The following is a 22,368-nucleotide window of genomic DNA, read 5'->3' as shown; positions in this document are numbered from 1 at the left end:
CTCTCTCTGTCCAGAGCTTGGCCTCCAATCCACCCACCAGCAAGTACTTACCACAACTCACCTCTGAATTCCATATGCAGCACACTTTATATGAAAGGAGTTTAAAATGTTTCATCATCATCTTGCCACAGTACCTACTTGCAACTCTTGTGGGTCAGGCCTCTGACGCAACACTTGTGCTATGCCGACTCTACATTTGCAAACCTTTATGAAAATATTCGACTTTGTTATTATGGGCTATTGAATGCCACCAGTCCATGTATTAAATCTATAAAACACAAGTGTGCAGTTACTGAAGGGCCAGCATATCTTCTGAACTAACTGTAGATCTTATGATTGCCAACTTTTGGCTCTTTTATTTATTGTCCAAGCCCCCTTTTCACTTATCTGGCACAAAGCCACTCTTAGGCAGAGTGATAAGAAATTTCTCTCTGTCCTTACATTTAATAAACCTCTGCCACTTCACTAGAGCATTGCAATTATGATCAGCAAACAGGACATTCAGCCCAACACACTTGTCCATCCCATTCTCCTGGAATGTACAAATACGATCAGTTAAGATTCAAACATCCCTGAAGTCCTACTCTCCCCCACACTACTTAGTCATTTATTTCATGTATCTGTGGTTCTTTAGATAAAGAAAAAAAAAAAAGTAACAGTTGTGCAAAATCTGCCCTTGAGTTTCCAACCGTGTTCATATTGTAGAATGTATTTTAAAAACTGATTTGATAGGATAAAGATCAGATGATCAATGCTCTTGATGGGCATGGCACTGGTGCTTTAAAGTTTACAATGATGTTTTAGCATTATTCCAGACTTCCTTTTTACTCCTTCTTACATATTGTCTCTTTGGGCATTAAGCACACATTAAGGTTGTGCCATCTTTTACTCATGACGTTTTCCCTCATATCGTCAAGGATGTGGCAAACTTGTGAAAACTTAAGCCTCAGAAAAAATGTTTGGAGAAGAGCGTGCAAGCAATATTTTGGACACACAGTCTATAATTAATTATGGCAAACAAAAACAACAAATTTAAAACTTTTTTTGTATAGGGTCAGTATGGTGGCACAGCAGTAGCACTGGTGCCACACAGTAAGGTGACCAGGATTCACATCCCTGGTCTACCCCTCATGGAGCTTATATGTTCTCTAAGTGTGGTGTTCCTTCCACTGTTCAGAGACATGCAAGTTAGGTGTGCCGCCACTGCTAAATTGGCCCTGGTGTGTGGATGTGCGTGTTCACCCTGCACTGGAGTGGTTCCCCGTCCAGGGTTTCTTCCTGACTTGTGCCCAGTGCTAGCTAGTTTTAGGCTCCCTGCTCTGGATTAAGTGGGTTGGAAAATTACATGACACTTTGTTGGGACAGCTTGGTGGTGTAATGGACAGTGCTGCAGCACAAATCCAGCATCTTGGCTTAGAATCCTGCATTTGGTTGGTTTGTCCATGTGAAGTTTGCATATTCATGCCTGTATGTTTTTTTTCCTCCCATATCCCCAGACACATGCTGTTTAGGTTGACTGTTGGTTCCAAATTGGCCATAGGTGCATGAATGGGCCCTGTCATGGATAAAGGACAAAATAAGACATTATCACTCTAACATGCACTAGGTATGTTTGGGAATTTTCAATGTGCTTGACAAAAGGTACGAAAATCGGGATATAGACAGACGGGAACTGTAAATTGAGAGCTTCTTACAAGGCCTTAACACCACATAGTTATGCAACATTTGTAAACAACTTCTGATAACGCAATAATTCAATGATAAATTACCACTACTCTTGTGAAAAGTGACTTTTTTCATAATCAAATCTCTTTACGGTGCAGCTTCGAATAAACCTGAAAGAGAAGATTCTTTTCTCATGAGAGGTCCAAGCGGCCAGAATTAAAGACTTTAATTTTCATTCTCACCAACAAGTTACCATTAGCAGTCCTGCCTCCTAGAACCAACATCATCTGCTTGGATTCTGCTTAAAAGGTGTTTGCACTATCTGCCTGTGTCAACAAGGGGTATCCTTCCACATCTTTGAATACTTAAACATAAGATTAGCTGGCAACTCTAAAAGGAGCCCGTGTGTCTGCATGTGCTGTGTCCAGTGGTGTATAATGTATGTATAATCTTGGGCTGGTGGCTATTGTGCCCTCCATGCTGCAGCCCTGTGACTATACGCTGGAAAGAGCAGGTTCATAAAATCTGATAAATGGACAGGTATATAGCACAATATACTCCCACTCTCAACCAAAGAAAAAACAAGTTGTTCTGTTACAAAAAAAAGTTAAGATTTTATTGGTTTGTTGAATAAAACAGACATTCGTCAACAATTAGCCACTGAAAAGAACACTTTAATCTACTATGATTTCAAATCAGCCTCATTGTTGGAAAGCATCTCACATCAACACTTGGAACATGTGCATCGTAAAAATTGATAAAGAGTACATAAAAAAACACAGGTAAATTTTGAATTGATGTACTTCATTTAACCAGCACATGCAACATACAACATTAACATTATGAAGTTTCCAGAGATGTAGCTCTAATTCTTTGTTCACATCATATAATTAATCCACTATAAACACATGGGCAAATGATCAATGCACATCCTTACATTGCAGAGCTGCAGGTAGATTAAAATGTATATGTACTAAGACAATCAAAAAAGTCTACATTCTTTCTCCCAAGTTTTTATTTTTTTATTTTTAAATTTACCCCTGATAAGACTACAGAAGAGGATGTTCACAAACACATCAGCCAAAAGTTTTGAATTACAATATTACTCGATTTCTTCAAATACTATATTGGGAAAAAAAAAAAAAGTAATTTTTGACTTTGGCATTCTTAATTTTGTGTTCATGTAAATGAATGGTACTTTAAATACACATTCATTATTAACATAATTCACATAGTACCATGAAAATCAAGGTATAAAACCTGTATAAAATTACCAGCACATCAGGTCACTCTATTATTATTTTGATAAATACTTCAGGCTGCTTTTTGTGAACATTTCCAGGAGAGTAAGAATTCCACCATTCTTATCAAATAACTGTAGCATTCAAAGCTTTGTCAAATTTCCATGACTGTATTGAGAATTTTCATTAAAAAAAAACAAAAAAAAAAAACACACCTTTACTGTTTAAAAAACAGTTACAATTGGGATTTTTGGATGAGGGAAATATAAACATTGCAGAGATATAGATATAGATATATATATATATATATATATATATATATATATATATATATATATATATATATATATATATAGATATATATATATATATATATATATATATATATATATATATATATAATAGGCACTTCAGTAGTTTATCAAGATAGTAATCTTTCCAGAATCTCATTCACCGTTAAAAAGGTACCACCAACAAGAAAGGCACCTTGGTCAAAAAAACCAAAAGCGATAAAGTGCATGGTTTCAAATACAGACAATCACAGTTTAATGCATATACAAATACATTATGTAATTTCTTAAATGCATACATGTACAACATTAATATAAACAAAAACACACACGCACACAACTTATTTCTACCCCTTCAAACATTCAGAACACATTTGGAATAGTGTTTAACTATTGGAAACACACCCTACCCTTCGTTAGGCACATTAAGCCATTTACATTATTGAAAATACAGATATAGAATGCAATCTGTGGCAATATTGTACTTTTACTAGTTAAAAAAAAATCCTACACAATTTACATAAATATTTATTTGAGACAAATAACCAAATGGCACAATGTCAGTACAAATATAGAAGAAAAATTATAGGTCTAATTTAACCATACAAGTGCTGCCTCAAGGATTTAAAAACCTTCATATTGCACAATCTGTGTGTTTACACTCATTTTATAAATAGAAAAATATGCTAGAATCTGTGCAATTAACCTAATATATAATGGTTATCAAAAGTGCAAAATACTGTTTGACAGTGTTTCTCTAATCTTGAAAAATTTGGTTAATGTTTATGCAAAATAAACTTTTGAGAAGAGAAACCTTCCTTAATTTTCACTGAAAACTAGTAACCCCATAGCAGAATTTTGTTGTTACATTAAATGTTGTAAAACCAGACAATCCGAATCCACACACCCATTTGTCTAGTCTAAAGACTCGTACATTTTGACAAAGTCAGTGGACTATTAAGCATTAAAATTGGAGCAATGAAACCATTATAATTACAAATATCGACACAAGTAACACTTTGTTATGGGAATCGCCTTAGAAAAATTAGAGGAATCTCTTTTTAAGCATTCCCCATTCAACAGCCCACCTCCAAATTACAGTTAACTAAACTATTCATAGAATAATGGTCTGTAAACAAAAAAGTCACTTAACTCATGATTAAACACATCCATGGAAATCTTATTAACAGAGCAGCAAGTTCAGTATCAAACACATTTTTTCCTCTTAGCGGACTTCCAGAGTATCCATGTCTCGTAAACCAAATTTGGTCTTGTATTTCTCAAACAGTTTTATCAGAGAATGTATATACAAGTCATGATATTGGTCGATTTCCTCTTGTGTTGGGTTTTCAATCTTTGGCACTGTTATAGGTTCACCAACTGAGGAGTAAAAATATTTTATTACTAAAGTTGAAATCAGAAATCAACACAAAAGCTGAAATTTCAATAAGAACAGCAGAGAATAAATCAGGACAAAACATGTCAGATCTCTACTAAATTTAGCAAAATCTTTAAACCAAAAAGTACTTAAATTAAGTCATGTTTAGGTAAAACTAAATTGAAACTAAAAAGTCTTCGTACAGGGTAAGCCAAAAATGAAGTACCACATTTCTCAAGGTCATTGCGCAAGGTAGAGGCAGCCAAGTGGGTTGGGGTGGAGGTCCTTTGATAGGTGACCCCTTAGTTTTCAGTTGGCAACATGCTTTGGTCTGGTGAGCACTGTACTTTTGCCGTCAAAGCATTCTTCAAAAACAACAAATCCATCAATGAATCTATGCAACATGACTTCCAAATGCACTTCAGCATTCATCCTAGCGGTGATGTCCTAAATCGGAAACCAATTCAGTGGGTAATTAAATTTAGACAGACGGGTACAACATTGAACAGAAAATCTCCAGGCCGTCCTCGTACTGTATGAATGTCTGAAAAACATCCAAGCTGTAAACGCATCAATTTTAGTTTCCTAGACGTTCAACGTGCAAACATGCTTCTGCCTTAGGCATTTCCAACATGTCTGAGGAGGATTTTCCTGGAGGTTCTTAATTTCCATCCATACAAAATGGTAGTGCAGGAACTCACCGAGAGACTGGGACAGCAGTAGAGAGTTGTGCGCAAACATTCTGCAAACCGTTCAAGATGCCATCACCTTGTGTAGTGACGAGGCACATTTCCATTTGAATGGTTGCACAAGCAAGTAAAATGTTTACTACTGGGCTGAAACCAACCCTTGTGAACTTTAGAGACCCTCTGCATAGCAAGTGTGTTACAGTTTTGTGCGCCATTACAGAATTTGGCATTGCAGGAGGGCAAAGGTCACGGTCACTTCAGAACGTTACAGTGAAATGCTAAAGAACTTTTTGTGGCTCCAACTGAAAGAAATAGATGTGGTGGATGCCTGGTTTCAACATGGAGCAACAGCTCATATGGGGCGGAGATTCACGAAAGTTTTGCAGGAGATGTTTCCAGGGAAGCTGATCACCCTATGCGCGGATATCGGGTGGCCTTCACATTCGCCTGATCTTGCTCGGTTTGATTTCTTTTTGTGGGGCTCTCTCAAGTTGAAGGTATACACAAACCAACCACAAAAAACCTTAAAGCCCTCAAGGACGCTATTCGCCACAAAATCACCACTACTTCCCTTGAAACGGCCGAACGAATCATGCGAGCGTTCAGAAATCGTCTAACAGTATCGCTAATGATGGCTACCACCTTGAGGGCATCATGTTTAAAACACAGTGAAAAAAACTCTCTTGTATATCCTTCCTTGTGTTGTGTCAAATTTTACCTTGTAGTGTTTTTGTAAAATAAATGTTTGAAATGTGGTACTTTTTTGGCTCACCCTGTATTACTTAGAATGTGCATGATTACATAAACATGTGGTACAGTGGCCCTGAAGAGCAATGCACAAAAACAAATTAAATCATGAAAAATCAAAATCAGAAGCAACAAACGCAAATGGAGCAGCATGCAAACAAAATGACAACTGTGCAAACAAATTGTGAAGCATGAAAACAAAGAAGTGCATTACGCAACACACAAAAAAAAAACCAAAAAGCACACCGTACAACACGATTCAATCCCAGCTTTACGAGTGGTATGGATCTCATCTTTTTTTAGGTATTTTTATATGTTGTGCCAGAAAAGAGGACATTTGTGTTCCTTTCAGTATTCTTTCTGCCAAAGCAGTGGCAGAGCAGACTGGGGATTAACCAGTAGATGGGTTTTTATCCAGTAGAAATATGGACATGTCTACTGCAAGCATAGAAGAACGACTTTAATGCCTCGTTTTCCGATATAATGGTTTGGTCTAAAATCTGCCAACTAACAAATCATGTTTTAAAGACTCTTTGCATTTGCTCAGTTGTGTTTCCAGTTTGGTTTTGCATTTTCTGGTTTACTTTTGCATGAATTTTATTTTTGAGCATTGCAATTCAGAGCCACTGTAATGTGGACATTTGTTTCAATTAAAGTTGCAACTCAGTTAGATCTCACAATTTTATCCACTCTGTTTAGTTAAGTATGGGAGAGTTCTCCTATGCACACTTTTCTCTAGGAAAGTCAATTTTATATAGGTTATTGGTCTATGCACTCACTGACTGACCATTCCATGGAGTTAAGCTGACCTGGCTATATGCTTCAAAACATTGTAATATTGGGAGAATAAATTATTCTTTAACTTATGCTTTCTACAATAAGGCAGCAGGGTTTAAACCAAAATGTGTAAACATATACAGGTATTCATTTTCCTATCTGTCCCAAGCAGGGCACCATCCCATAGCTAGATACAATATTTACATGACCATGCTTCAATTACTTTTTGGGTGAAGGTTATGTTCCAGGGGCGTCTTTCGGAATTAGGACCAACATGTTCTACCTTGGTCCCTTCAGATCAGTGGACATGCAAACTGGATGTTTTCTGTGTAAAGCTACTACCACCCAGTGAAGGGGCCGATGCCATTATGAATTTGTGCAACTAATGAAAGGTTGCCACCAGCTTCTTGGTAGATTTTCATACGAGTTTACTCCTAATTATGGATAGACATCATTATATTTACAGTGTACTGGTTGTGCCATGCATCTTAAAGATACTCTTCAGCATTAGTATTCTGTTACAACTCCTTTGAATTTCTTTCTCAATCTATCTTTCAACAGCAAGATCCTGTCAGCTTCTTATGAATCATGGTTATCTGTTACAAAGTAACAGAAACCGGGGTATAGCAAAAGACAATCACTTTAATTATCAGTGAAAAAAAGTCAGTGAAGACAAAAAAAAAAAAAAAAAAAAAAGAGTTTATAATTTGGATTGCAAATACAATTGTTTTGGAAGTAAAGTATTTTTACTTTTTTCTTAAATAATCAGTTTTGTTTTTTAACCTAACAATTGACTACAAAACCCTACTAAAAATGACAGTCTGAAATCAATACATCAATTAAAAAGTGTAATGTCAGTAAAGGAAAACAAGCGTAATTATAAAACAATTTTGGTGTTAACATGCATCTCAATTGAATATTCTTTAGAGTTTTTAAACGTTGGTTTACAACTAGGTCAGGATGGGATGTGAAATAAAATGCTTTTTCTGGTCCTGTAACACAACAGTGTATAAAATGTTCAGAAAATTAAGAGGTGCATGACAAAATTGGAATGATAAATATTTATGTACATTAAATTATTATTTCATAAGAATATACTTGCCAACAGTGTTGATTGACATGGAATATGGCACAATTCCCCAAGTGTTTGCAGAAAACATTCCACAGCCATGGAACAAACAAGGTGCAAATCCCATTATCTTTTGAAATTTCTTTTGAAGATTTCTTCCCCAAGAACCTTCTTCAAAAATAATCTGTTTATAGACCTCATTCTCTCCAAATGAATATACAGGAACCAAGTCAGCACTACAGTGGAGGAGGAACAGTAACATTTTTGTATGATTCTCAAACATATTCAATCTCCCAGAGACAAAAATATTAATGTTTATAAATTTTCTTGATCCTATAACTTGTTTTTTTAAAAAAAAAAAAATATATATGTTTCACTTTAGAATACAACTTCTTGTGGCAAATGTATGGTACGACTGTGGACAAAAAACATAACCAGCCTATCCTGCATTTCAACAATATTTTTTAGGGATAAAACAGGTGCACCTTCATGCACAGTTAATGATTAATATTTTTTTTTAAACAAATAACATGCTTCGGTATGAAAAGTACATACAAATACATCATTTCAATAACTACCAGAACCAGTAAAATTTTTAATCATTACCCAACAGATATTTTGCAATTCTGTCAACTCCCATGTGCAAATCAAGATACATTCCCCCTAATCACCGTCAGCAACAGTTAATGCCTTCATATGGATGGGTACTTTTTTCACCTTGTTGGGAACAATTACACACAGTTACAGATATCCTTTAATTTAAATAGGTTTGTAAACTCTCGACTGGTGGTGTGTGTTGTTCTTAGGTTATGCTATACAATTCACTCATACTTTCAAGAAAAGATCCTATAAATAAGAGGGCATGCATTACTAGCTGTGCACATTTAACACTCTGCATTTTTCTTACACACATTTGTAACCTCATGTCAACTGACTCAGTGGTCAAATACATATCCAGGGCAACAAGCAACACTACCAATTGACTCTATACTATGGTTATAGACAAATCTTATCTGGAACAACTGTTAAAGAGGTCTTCGGGCAATGGAATGCAAAGGTCAGAGCACTATGATCCATATACCTCTCAAATAAAAAAAAAAAAAAAAAAAAAAGTTTGTGTAGATCAGCTCAGTGCTCCATAATGCCTGCTTGGTGTTTAACACAAGAAGCCCTGGAACCCAGATAAACAGACTTGAGCTGGGAGAACTTCAGCTGCGTTGGTAAGGGGATGGGATAACAGGCTGCTTGCTGCCTGTGCTGATTGACACATTTGCAAAACATTGATGCTGATGGAAGAAGTGCTGGGGAATTTAAGGTGGCTGCATTACAACTTTTTTTGTAGGCTTCATGGATTTTAGTGTTCGTTCAGTTAAACATACCTCATGCAGTGTGTACTCAAAACACACCTTGGGTTCGTAAAATTAATGCTGGAAATAATTTTGCAGATGTACAAATATTTATAAAAACCCAGCCACAGGGGATGCACAATCCAGTGTGTTTTTTTGCGCCGGTCCCAAGCCCAGATAAATGGGGAGTGTTACATCAGGAAGGGCATCCGGTGTAAAATTTTGCCAAATCAATATGCGGACAACAATACAAATTTCGTTAACGACCGCCACCAGTACTGTTAGCCAACAGGGTGCTGGCAGAAATTGGGCTACTGTTGGCTGAAAAAGGAGAAGAGGGGGAGACGTGTCCGGATGCTGGAGGAGAGGAGGAAAGTAAAGACAGTGGAACGGAGGGTAGGAACTTTGAACGTTGGCAGTATGACTGGTAAGGGGAGAGAGTTAGCAGATATGATGGAAAGAAGGAAGGTTGATATATTGTGCATGCAAGAGACTAAATGGAAGGGGAGTAAGGCAAGGTGGATTGGAGGTGGATTCAAATTGTTCTATCATGGTGTAGATGGGAGGAGAAATGGAGTAGGGGGTTATTCTGAAGGAACAGTAGGTCAAGAGTGTTTTGGAGGTGAAAAGACTGTCAGGCAGAGTAATGATTATGAAGCTGGAAATTGGAGATGTGATGAATGTTGTTGGTGCATATGCACCGCAAGTTGGGTGTGCAGTGGGTGAGAAAGAAGATTTTTGGAGTGAGTTGGATGAAGTGATGAACAGTGTACCCAAGGGACAGAAAGTGGCAATTGGAGCGGATTTCAATGGGCATGTTGGTGAAGGAAACAGTGGAGACGAGGTGGTGATGGGTAAGTATGGTGTCAAGGAGAGAAATGAATGTGGTCAGATGATACTGGATTTTGCCATAAGGATGGACAGGGCTGTGGTGAATGCGTATTTTAAGAAAAGGGAGGAACATAGGGTTACGTACAAGAGTGGAGGAAGATGCACACAGGTAGATTACATCCTATGCACAAGAGTTGATTTGAAGGAGATTGAAGATTGTAAAATGGTGGCGGGGAAAGTGTAGGTAAGCAGCATAGGATGGTGGTCTGTAGGATGACGTTGGAGATCAAGAGGAAGAGAGTGAGGGCAGAGCCAAGGATCAAATGATGGAAGCTGAAAAAGGAAGACTGCAAGGTTGAGTTTAAGGAGGAGGTGAGACAGGCACTGGGTGGCAGTGAAGAGTTACCAGACAGCTGGGAAACTACAGCAGATGTAGTAAGGGTGACAGCAAGAAGGGTGCTTGGCGTGACATCTGGAAAGAGGAAGGAGGAAAAGGAAACCTGGTGGTGGAATGAGGAAATACAGGAGAGTATACAGATGAAGAGGATGGCAAAGAAGTGGGATAGTCAGAGAGATGCAGAAAGTAGACAAGTGTACAAGGAGATACGGCGCAAGGTGAAGAGAGGTGGCGAAGGCTAAAGAAAAGGTGTATGATGAGTTGTATGAGAGGTTGGGCACCAAGGAGGGAGAAAAGGACCTGTACCAATTGGCTAGACAGGTTAGGGTGATAAAGGATAAAGATGAAAACATACTCACAAGCGATGAGGGGCTGATAAATGGAGAGAGAGAGAGATTGGATGATGTGGAGATGGTGAATCAGGAAGTGCAACAGATTAGCAAGGAGGAAGTAAGGACAGCTTTGAAGAGGATGAAAAATGGAAAGGCTGTTGGTCCAGATAACAACCTATGGAAGCATGGAGGTGTTTAGGAGAGATGGCAGTGGAGTAAGAGTGAATCATCAAGAGTGAAAGGGAAGGTCTACAGGATGGTAGTGAGACCAGCTATGTTATATGGGTTGGAGACAGTGGCACTGACCAGAAAGCAGGAGACAGAGCTGGAGGTGGCAGTTAAAGATGCTAAGATTTGCATTGGGTGTGACAAGGATGGATAGGATTAGAAATGAGTACATTAGAGGGTCAGCTCAAGGTGGGCGGTTTGGACATGTGCAGAGGAGAGATGCTGGGTATATTGGGAGAAGGATGCTAAAGATACAGCCGCCAGGGAAGAGAAAAAAGAGGAATGCCTAAGTGAAGGTTTATGGATGTGGTGAGAGGGGACATGCAGTGATGGGTGTAATAGAACAAAATGCAGAGGACAGAAAGATATGGAAGGTGATCCATTGTGGCAACCCCTAACAGGAGCAGCCGAAAGAAGAAATCACAAATTTGTATAATGTCCAGCCAACACTGGCCACCGTTGTTTCCAATGAAACCCACCCCTAAGCTTCTATAACTAAAGTATGGTATTCCTGATATACAATTACAACTTGGTTACCTTAAGATTAGCAAACATTAAGGCCTTAGACAGTCAACATCTATCTCTTTATTCCAGTTTATGTTTCCAAGTCATTCAGGAATATTCCACTAATACACATTTGTGTTGTTCATTTCTCTAAATTTTTTATTTTACACAAAACAATTTCATCTTCCTCCTATATCACGTTTAGAAAGCATTTGTCATTTCATGATCATTTCTGATATCTAAACATTAACAGGATATGGTTAGACCACAGAATAAAATAGGGAGCTGTAAAGGGTATATTTTACTTTTGTATCTTTCCCAACCCTTCTCACCTTAAGTGAAAAGGCCGTTAAAGTTGTCATCTGTTTAGTGAATTCATTTGTGCATGAAGTAGATATAAAGAAGACTTGTTATCAAAGGATTTGTCAACCTGGGAATTACTGTATGTCTGAAACTGGGGGAAATGAATGAATAAATTATATTATATAATATATATAATGTATGTGTGTGTGGACAGTCGGCATGCATTTCAGTCCAGTCATCAAATGAAGACAGCCGCCTTTTTAGGGCAGTACATCCCCCGGGATGCTAGATGGCAGCTCCCCTGAAAGGATATGGTTCCCCGGACTCCTGCAGGGTAGCATGGGACATGGAGTCCGATTCAGCCCTGTTGGGTGCTGTGGGTGCCGCCAGAGGGGAGCTCACCAAGAACCAGGTGGATATTATGGGGACGTTGACCTGGAAGTACTTCGGAGTCAGGACAACTGAAGAAGACAGTGGCATCAGGGCAACGGCTCTGCCCCCATGTTTATTTCTTTATAGGACCAGGCCCTGGATGACAACAGTTTAGTCCTGCTTCGCCCAAAGTCTACCCTTGTGGGACTGGCCGCTATGAACGACTTTCTTCACTGGAGATGGGGCAGTATCACAGATTGCTGGGGTCCAGCCGGGATGCCTGGAAGGACCAGAAGATGGCAGGGCAACCGCCCTGGATCAGGAGAGGACCATGGGAGAGGAGGAAAGAAGTTCCAACCCATTGGGACCCGTGGCCACTGCCAGGGGGCGCCCCAAGCCACGTGAAACCCGGGAAACAGTTACTTCCACCTCACCCGGCAAGATGGCGGAAAAGCCTTCCAGGGACGCCCGGAGTGCTTCCGGTGCAAAGGGCAGCACTTCCGCCACACCAGGAAGTGCTGCCAGAAGGACGTCAGACACCTGGAGCACATCCGGGCAGGAATAAAAGGGGCCGCCTTCCCACAATCGGGTAGCTAGAGTCAGGAGTGGGAGCAGGACGAAGCTCCCATAAGGAGAGGAAAGGTGGCCACGGACTGATAGAGAAGCCGAATTAGAGGCGATTCATGCTTGGGCACTGTGGTTTATTTGGCGATTAATAAACAAGTGAATTTTTGTATATATATATATATATATATATATATATATATATATATATATATATATATATATATATCACACACACACGTATACTGCTCAAAAGAATTAAAGGAACACTTTTTAATCAGAGTATAGTATAAAGTCAATGAAACTTATGGGATATTAATCTGGTCAGTTAAGTAGCAGAGGGGGTTGTTAATCAGTTTCAGCTGCTGTGGTGTTAATGCACTAGAGGGGCAACAATGAGATGACCCCCAAAACAGGAATGGTTTAACAGGTGGAGGCCACTGACATTTTTCCATCCTCATCTTTTCTGACTGTTTCTTCACTAGTTTTGCATTTGGCTACAGTCAGTGTCACTACTGGTAGCATGAGGCGATACCTGGACCCTACAGAGGTTGCACAGGTAGTCCAACTTCTCCAGGATGGCACATCAATATGTGTCATTGCCAGAAGGTTTGCTGTGTCTCCCTGCACAGTCTCAAGGGCATGGAGGAGATTCTAGGAGACAAGCAGTTACTCTAGGAGAGCTGGAGAGGGCCATAGAAGGTCCATAACCCATCAGCAGGACCAGTATCTGCTCCTTTGGGAAAGGAGGAACAGGATGAGCACTGCCAGGGCCCTACAAAATGACCTCCAGCAGGCCACTGGTGTGAGTGTCTCTGACCAAACAACCAGAAAGACTTCATGAGGGTGACCCAAGGGCCCCATGTCCTCTAATGGGCCCGGAGCTCACTGCCCAGCAGCATGCAGCTCGATTGGCATTCGCCATAGAATACCAGAATTGGCAGTTGCACCACTGGTGCCCTGTGCTTTTTACAGATGAAAGCAGGTTCACCCTGAGCACGTGACAGAAGTGAAAGGGTCTGGAGAAGCCATGGAGAACATTATGCTGCCTGTAACATCATTCAGCATGAGCAGTTTGGTGGTGGGTTAATGATTGTCTGGGGAGGCATATCCATGGAGGGTCACACAGACCGCTACAGGCTTGACAAAGGCACCTTGGCTGCCATTAGGTGTAAGGATGAAATCCTTGGATCCATTGTCAGACCCTATGCTGGTACAGTGGCTCCTGGTGCACGACAATTCCTGGCCTCATGTGGTGAGAGTATGCAGGCAGTTCCTGGAGGATGAAGGAATTGATACCATTGACTGGCCACCACACTTTCCTGACCTAAATCCAATAGAACACAGCTGGGACATTATGTTTTGGTCCATCCAATGCCACCAGGATGCACCTCAGACTGTCCACACCACAATCCAAATGCCCAGTTTGGTGTAATTTTCTTACCCTTGTTGCAAGGCGAGCTTCACAAATCCTTTACGGCTCTTCAGAGTCACTACGTTCTTCCCAGGAGTGCAGTCTAGAGACTCAGCAGCACCACCTACAACAATGACTACAGCATTGCCAGTTCCGCTCTTTGAGAGAATGTAGTCTATTGCTTTTCGATTAACAGGGCAAATTCCTGCAAAGCACATACAAGTCTGTTAAAACTCATAATGGACCAAAAAAAAAAAAAAAAAGTTTAAAACTTTAATTTGCGTTCTTATACACAGTATTTTTTTTCTTTCACAACAAAGAATAATTAGAATGAGGCAAAATTTGCCAAATTTATGGAAACCATTATAAAGCAAAGCAGAAACCAACAAGTTTTCATTGCAGCCAGTCTTCGTCAGAGACTACTTTATGCCTGCACAGTCAAATCATCAATTCCTAGATGACTTATTTAATGAATATCCTACTGCAGTATGAAAAGGTAGTAAAATATGCTGTAAATAGCAGTTCATGTAACTGGGAGTAATTGGCAGTACTGTACTTGTTACATGTAATAATAAATTTATATAGCACCTTTCCCATGCTCAAGTGATGATTATTTGAGGGAATATACAAAAAATAAAATAAATAAAATAAAAAAAATAAATTAGCCAATGAGGAGTTTGGGTATACTAAAACAAAATCACTGCGGTAGGTTGGCACCCTGCCCAGGATTGGTTCCTGCCTTGTGCCCTGTGTTGGCTGGGATTGGCTCCGGCAGACCCCAGTGACCCTATTCGGATTCAGCGGGTTAGGAAATGGATGGAAAACAAAATCATCACTACAATGTAGAGTTAAATTGTTAATTTAGTTTTAAAAACTAAAGTTTAATTATAAACTTATTATAAAATAGTACATCAACTGTGGTGTTAACTGTAGTTCCTGTGAAGTTTCTTAAACTAAACAAAACATATAAAAGGTCAGCTTAAGTATGCTGTGTGGATTATATGAGGGTACAATAAAATGTAGATTAAATAGTGAAGGGTCATAAAAGAACAAAATTTAAATTGTACTTACAAATTGGAAAACAGCAAGCAATAATTTAACCTTATAACACTCAAGTGAAGTGACAGTTCCCAAATGTTATAATTCAGTGCAACTTAACTGTACCTCAGAAAACACCTACTGCTTGTCTTACAGTATAAAAACCATTCAAGTTTAAGGAGATAGAAATCATGACTAAAATGACAACATAATATCAGGATTTTGTTGAAAAAGACTCATGACAAAAAAAAAAAAAAACCCCTGTACAATTTGAAATAAAGATAATGCAATAAACAAAAACACATCACGCATATCACACACATTTTGTTGTAGTAGTAAGTAGGGCTGTGTATTGGCAAGAACTTTGCGATATGCATCATAATACAGGGGTTACGATTCAAATATATTGCCATATATTGTAATTTTTTTAAATTTTAGGAAAACTATCATACTATTCACACTGTGTGTCAAGTAGTTTATAAGAAAATGCATAACATCATAGTACTGTAATCCGAACAAAGGAATTAACATTTGTTTACAGTATATCAGTAAAAAATAAAAGTGCTTGCAGGATTCTTTAGGAAAACAAACTGAGAAAATATAAATATATATATTGATACATAGATATAGAAATAAAAAAAAATAAATCAATCTATACACACACACACACACACACACACACACACACACACATCCATCTATATATATCTATATCTATATCTCTATATCTATATCTGTTCTGCTTTAAAGGTCCACATTCTATTGTAGCATGTATACCATTTTGTTTAAATTTTTCAATCTCAAGTGGTCAATAAAAGAAAATGCATTGCCCCTGGAACATCCAACATCATAACAGTATATTTTCTGTAATCTGAAAAAAAAAAAGAACTACAACTGCCTATAATCACTGAAAATTAAAAGTGCTTGCAGAATTCCTAAAGAAAATACTAAACAAAACTGAAAAAATGCATATATAATCGGTAGTCAATATTTTTCAGATCTTAAACTTGGATTGCACATGTTATTACAGTTTGTATGCAAGTCAGTGCTTATTTTTTTTAATGTCAAGGTTTTTGTGGAGGAAGATAAGCTGGTTAACATGCCCAGCTTTCAGAACACTTCTCTGCAGTAACAATGTCTCCTGCGGTGGAGCTGAGATATTTCAGTACCTTCATTTTTACCTTCACGTACAATTTGGGCACAGCAATGTCAGTGATGTATTGTTGGGAGGGTATGGTGTATTTCGGAAGCCTTCATTCCCTACGACACTCAGAGGGTGCATATCTTTGCAAATGAAATAAGAGTATTGACCAAGTTATTTTGTTTGCACGAGTTGAGGTCTGTGCTAAATTCAGTGTGTGAACTTGTTCCATAGTGAGTTGAGAGGGACCCACATTAACGCTTGCCATTTGCTTACTTATCTGTACATCAGAATGGTGTCTTGCTAAGTGTGCTCTCAGGTTTGTTGCGTTCCCCGAATATTTGACTTTGGCATGGCACAATTTGCAGATGGCATGGCTCATGTCAATCTCCTTAGTGCCTTTTTTATTGCGAAAGCCAAAATGAGCCCACACTTCCGCTCTGTACGCCGTGGGAGCTGGTCTAACACCTCTGGATTCAGCCATCGGTTGTCGTATTACTAGTCAGCTCAGTTTGTCACAGCACGATCCACGCTGTCTGCCAGATCCATCCGCCAGAGTATTGAAAGCATACATATGTCAACCCTTACGCTACTTCCTATCTCAGTTTATATTGTTAAGTTAGGTGCTATCTTGCAATCGGGGTTTTAAACATAATTAACTGAGTGCCTTGAATCTTTGAAAGTAAACTAGTAATTAAAGATTGATACTATGTTTGAGAATTGATGCACTATCAAAAAACATAATACTCAAGTGTATCGATATATTTTTTTTTTATACTGTTAGTAGTAAGATGCCCATAATCCAAAGTCAGAAAGTTGCTAATATCTAAAGTACAGTACCTATCATTTAAATTAATGGGAATCTTGCAAACTTATTAGCCCATCTATAGTTTGAAACAAGTGCTAAATTTAATTGGGAGATGTAGATAATCAATTGCACTCAACCAACTTCAGTTTGGGGAGTGATTTAAAAGTAAAAAAAAACTTATGCAGCATGTACACTTCAAAACTCATTTGTACTGGTTATAGAATGTTTTAATCGATTCAGAATAACAATGAGTTTATACAGCCACAACAAAGCTCCAAGAGATCTTATACTGCACTGAACCAAACAGCACAGAGTTTACTCACAAATATACCATATATGTGGTCAAGTACTGTAACTTTGGCATTTGCCAGTTCACATTTTCAGTACACAGAGTTCTACAACTCTCTTGGTACCAGAATCATCCAGCATTATAATGAACACTGCATAATTCTTATTAAAATTTAAGCATTTGGTTACCTTAGTCCGTCATCTGGCCTCATGTGTTTATGCAAATTATTATTTTTTTTTTTACTTTTGAAAATTAAATTACATCAAAACATACAAGTAATACAAAGTATTCACTAAAATAAAGCACATAACTGCCAGCTCTATGCCTCCACCTAGTGGCAGATAGATTTTTGTAAATAAACCAACTGAAAGACTGACTGTAAAGGTACATGCTGTATGTAACCTGCCAAATTATGCTGCCATGTGTCACTTCTGTAGTTTAATGTCGATAGTTATATAGTTCTTATAAGGATATTAAAGCTATAAGATCCTTCATTCTTTGCATAGGATCTTTACCTGATGTATCCATTTTCATTCGACTGAAAAAGCAAAAACCATTAACAGGTCTATGGTTCATATAGAAACCTCTGACCAGCACAAGTCAGTCGCCCATTCTTGTATAGAGCTCTCCTCATTACACAGGCTAAATAAATACATTTTTCACTCATAATTTGTGATCAACTGCGGTGGGTTGGCACCCTGCCCAGGGTTTGTTTCCTGCCTTGTGCCCTGTGTTGGCTGGGACTGGCTCCAGCAAAACCCCCCCATGACCCTGTAGTTGGGATATAGCAGGTTGGATAATGGAATCTGTTATCAATCATTCATATTCCAAATAATAGCAAGGGAAATATGTAATATCAGTATCAACATAACAGATAATTTTGCATTAGCAAGCCTCTCTCTGCCTTTATTTTAAAAAAAAAAAAAAACCCCCACACCTCTTACAACATCCTCATATAGGCTAAACGTTCCTCTTGGGACAAATCAAGTACCAACTGTGGTACTTTAAGTCCAAAGACCGACAGTTGGTTTACTGTCGAAGAGCCTAGATGGCATCCACATTACTCCTTTTGGCATTTAATTTCGAGATTTCATCCATTTCCCTTGAAAGTGAAACACATGGTGTGTGCGGGTGCTACAGGGAAGAAACTGGGGGGGGGGGCGGAGGAACCCACACATACGTAGGAAATGTAGCATAAACTGAAGAGGTTCCAACACCAACGTGAACAAATGAAAACAAAACAACTTTCAAAACCCAGGTGTGTAAAATTGGATGCGCTTGTGCTGGGGAGTGCAGAGAAGATGGCTCATCTCCGAGTTGGTGAGATGCAGTCAGCCATCTATGTGATGCCTTGCCAGCATGTGCAGGTAGTCAGATTGTCTTGTTATCAGCCCAGGATGACCATCAGGTGATCACACCTATAACTGCTCCCCATCATATAAAAAGGGGAGCACAAGGAAGAAAAAAAGAACACACAGACAGAGAGAGAGAGAGGGAGAGAGAAAGAACACGTGACAGCCAGCATAGGGAAAGGCAGTGCGGTCATTGGTCCCACAATGGAGCATCGGTGCTATAGTGACATATCGTCCTCACTAATTGTTCAAAGGAGTGGGTGCGATAAAGGTGGTGTCTTCTCCAGGGATTCAAGGTATACCGGTGTGAACAAGAAGAAAGATCAGGACAACCGACCCCAAGTGGTCTGGCTGACACCACTTGAGGCACCTCTTTTCCAGCTGAACAAGAAAAGCAATGGGAGAGTGAGTTGTGCTGGACTTGCCTGGGAGGGAAAGCAACATTGACCAAATGACTGGAATGGTTTTTTCCATAATTTAAGTCTTGTTTTTAATATCATGGATTTCCACTCTTTTATTGAAGTTTGGAGCATTGTACCATTTTAAACACTCTTTTAACTTTTGAACTGGTTTTAATAAAAAAGTACTGAGCATCATTACACCATCCCCTTGCTTTGTTTGTCCTCATCTGTTAAGCTCATCCCAGTTATGAGTATCGGTGGTGTTGGGTTCAAGAGGCTCCCCGTAGAATTCTGTAGCATGGGGCCACCTGCATTATCATACCGAGTACAAACCCGAGTCAAAGTCTGAGAAAGAAGCCAAGTTTCCTACACGTTTTCTTAATCCTGGATACAATACTCAAGCATTTTGTAAGGATGAGAAAATGCTTGGATAACAAGTAGCTGTATGCCAGCACTTTATATAGGCAGAACGTGTGGACATGGCAAGTCACAGCATCTCTATGTCATATGACCGATAAGCGTAGCGACTATAAACATGACCACAGCTGTGCAAAGAGAATAATAAAGTAACGGTCATTATAGAAAACAAAATGGCATAACCAACATAATGCAAATAAACCTCTACAATGACACATTGTTGTGCAAAATGAAACTGCACCAGGACAGTCCAATTTGATACTTTATCATAGTAAAGAAATGCAGTTAAATACACACTCAGTTTAATATATATTCTTTAGTGATTTCTGGAGAAAATGGATTACATACTCTAATTACTAATGACAGTTTTACAATGGCATAGCTTTAAAAAGACAAAGTGAAGCTGCTGACACGGCCAAATCACAGGTAATGTAAGAGACCAATAAACAAGGAAACAGGAAACAAATCATAGCTTCAAGATATAGTGAAGTTAAGACAGTGACCTTAAAACAATTTCTAAATCTAGTCAAAGTGTGGGGAAGAATTCAGAGTACAAAGCTCAAATGCCACCTCCTCTGGTAATATTAACTATTGCAAAACGTACAAGGTTAATTTGGAAGCACAAAATATGACTAGTAACGGATATTAAAAGTTACCAACTAAAATGTCTCAAAATATCACATTTGCCAACAAAGAAATTCTTAATTTTAACAAATATCTAAAACTGCATTAAAATGAGAATACAGTAATCCCTCGCTATATAGCTCTTCGACTTTCACGGCTTCACTCCATCGCGGATTTTAAATGTATAAGCATATCTAAATACATATCACGGATTTTTCGCTGGTTCGCAGATTTCTGCGGACAATGGGTCTTTTAATTTATGGTACATGCTTCCTCAGTTTGTTTGCCCAGTTGATTTCATACAAGGGACGCTATTGGCGGATAACTGCGTGCTCTTGATTGGTTAGCTTCTCAGTCAAGTTTCTGTGTGCTGAATGGCTCAGCGACGGAGCGCCAAATTCGATTCTGCGGCGTTAACCAGGAAGTCTCGTCTCACTCATTCAGCATCAACGTGTTTCGCTGTGTAAAGAGTTAACTTTTGTGCTCTTTTGTGTTTATCTTTGTGCATAGTCAAGCTCTTCATTATGGCTCCAAAACGATCTGCTCCTGCTTCAGGGGCAGTGCCCAAGCGCCAACGGAAGATGTTAACGATTGCTGAAAAGGTAAACGTTTTGAATATGTTGAAGGAAGGGAAAAGCTACACTGCTGTAGGATGCCATTATGGCATCAATGAGGCTACGATTTTTTTTATTTAAAAAGTAGGAAAGGAATACAAGATCTACGGCCGCAGTGTCCTTTAAACCAGGGTGAAAACGAGTTGCAAGTGGATGTAATAAGGCAGTAGTATGGATGGAATCTGTTTTAGGGATTTGGACTGAAGACTGCTGGAAGAAGAACAACGGCGGTGCTACACAGTCACCTGAAGAGGCTCATTTAGGAGAGCTGTAACGCTCTCCTTTGTTGTGCAGTAAAACTAAACTCATTGTTATCGGACAAGTCATCAGGTCATTGTTGGTGAGTAACCATAATTAATTTTCCACGTACAGTACTTAGTACATGTACGTACGTTTAGTGTTACTGTACACACATTTACTGTATACAATTTTTCTTGCATTGTACGTTTTTATTGCTGGTGGCCTGTCTATCATAATGGCTGTAACATATGTGATATCGGAGACATTCGATATCTTTAAAATATTTAGGTTTTACTGCATATAAACAGTGTTTACATACATAATTTAAATGAATCAAACCTAATATCTAAGAGAATACAAATGGGTTTATGCTGTATAACTGTGCGGGGAATATTTATAAACAGTGTGGGAGAGTTTATAAGGGCTTAACATATATAAAAATAATTATACAAACATATGGTTTCTATTTCGTGGATTTTCACACACATTATAAACAAAACTAATACAAAATTTAAAAATTTAAAATTTACATACACACACACACACACACACACACACACACACACACACACACACACACACACACACACACACACACACACACACACACAAACAAAAAACTATTTTGCCTTTAAAGTTTTAACTAAAAAACTTTAAAATTCATAATTTATAGTTTTAGTACAACTTCAAATTTAACAGTTTACATTACATGAAAAACACCAAGGTTATGATCATTTCTATTGAAAGATCAACATCACCAAAATGTCGAGGGATATAATACTGAATAGGCTCAGTTCTAAAGAGCTATTGGCCCTCAGGCATTACAATGCTGCCAGCCAAAGATATTTAATAAATTATGGATACATCATCAATTGAAACGATTTTGTGAAAAAGATACAATTTTTATTTTTAACAAAGCAGCACAGCGAAGCTCATTATTTCAAAGTGAATGATTACAATTTACCACACCAGTTAAAAACATACTTACCACCAGATAATAAATAATCTCGCAGCAGTGGCAATCTAAAGTTCCCACTCAGTGTAGCAAGGTGAGGGCGAATGCCTGGAAATTTTTTTGAAAACCCAGTTGCTTCTGTACCAAAGTTGCAGAATGCTCCAAAACAGAAAATGCCATGTGGATGATATCCAAAAATATAATTTCTGCTCGGCAGCAAGGTATGGGTTTTGATCAACTGTTTAAAAAAGAAAAACAGAAAGGCAAGAAATTCAGTAATTCAACAGACAACAATTCATAGCATGCACATCATAAGACAATTTACAAAACAATTATTACAGA

The 22,368-nt window shown here is 38.5% G+C and overlaps 1 protein-coding gene across 1 annotated transcript in view; it reads right to left on the bottom strand.

Moving 5' to 3' along the window:
* Nucleotides 1-2,254: 2,254 nt before the first annotated feature.
* Nucleotides 2,255-22,368, bottom strand: part of dgat2 (diacylglycerol O-acyltransferase 2) — a 34,200-nt gene continuing 14,086 nt past the window's right edge. The window contains exons 5-8 of the mRNA XM_039744586.1: nt 22,060-22,264; nt 14,178-14,352; nt 7,890-8,092; nt 2,255-4,576 (exon numbers count right to left, since the gene is read on the bottom strand). Of these exons, the coding sequence (XP_039600520.1) occupies nt 4,422-4,576; nt 7,890-8,092; nt 14,178-14,352; nt 22,060-22,264 (738 nt within the window). The 3' untranslated portion in view covers nt 2,255-4,421. The remainder of the gene's footprint in view (nt 4,577-7,889; nt 8,093-14,177; nt 14,353-22,059; nt 22,265-22,368) is intronic.

The sequence above is a fragment of the Polypterus senegalus genome, chromosome 2 (genome assembly GCF_016835505.1).
Source record: "Polypterus senegalus isolate Bchr_013 chromosome 2, ASM1683550v1, whole genome shotgun sequence".
In the NCBI taxonomy this organism is placed as follows: Eukaryota; Metazoa; Chordata; class Cladistia; order Polypteriformes; family Polypteridae; genus Polypterus; species Polypterus senegalus.
This window is presented reverse-complemented; position numbering and strand designations above follow the sequence as displayed.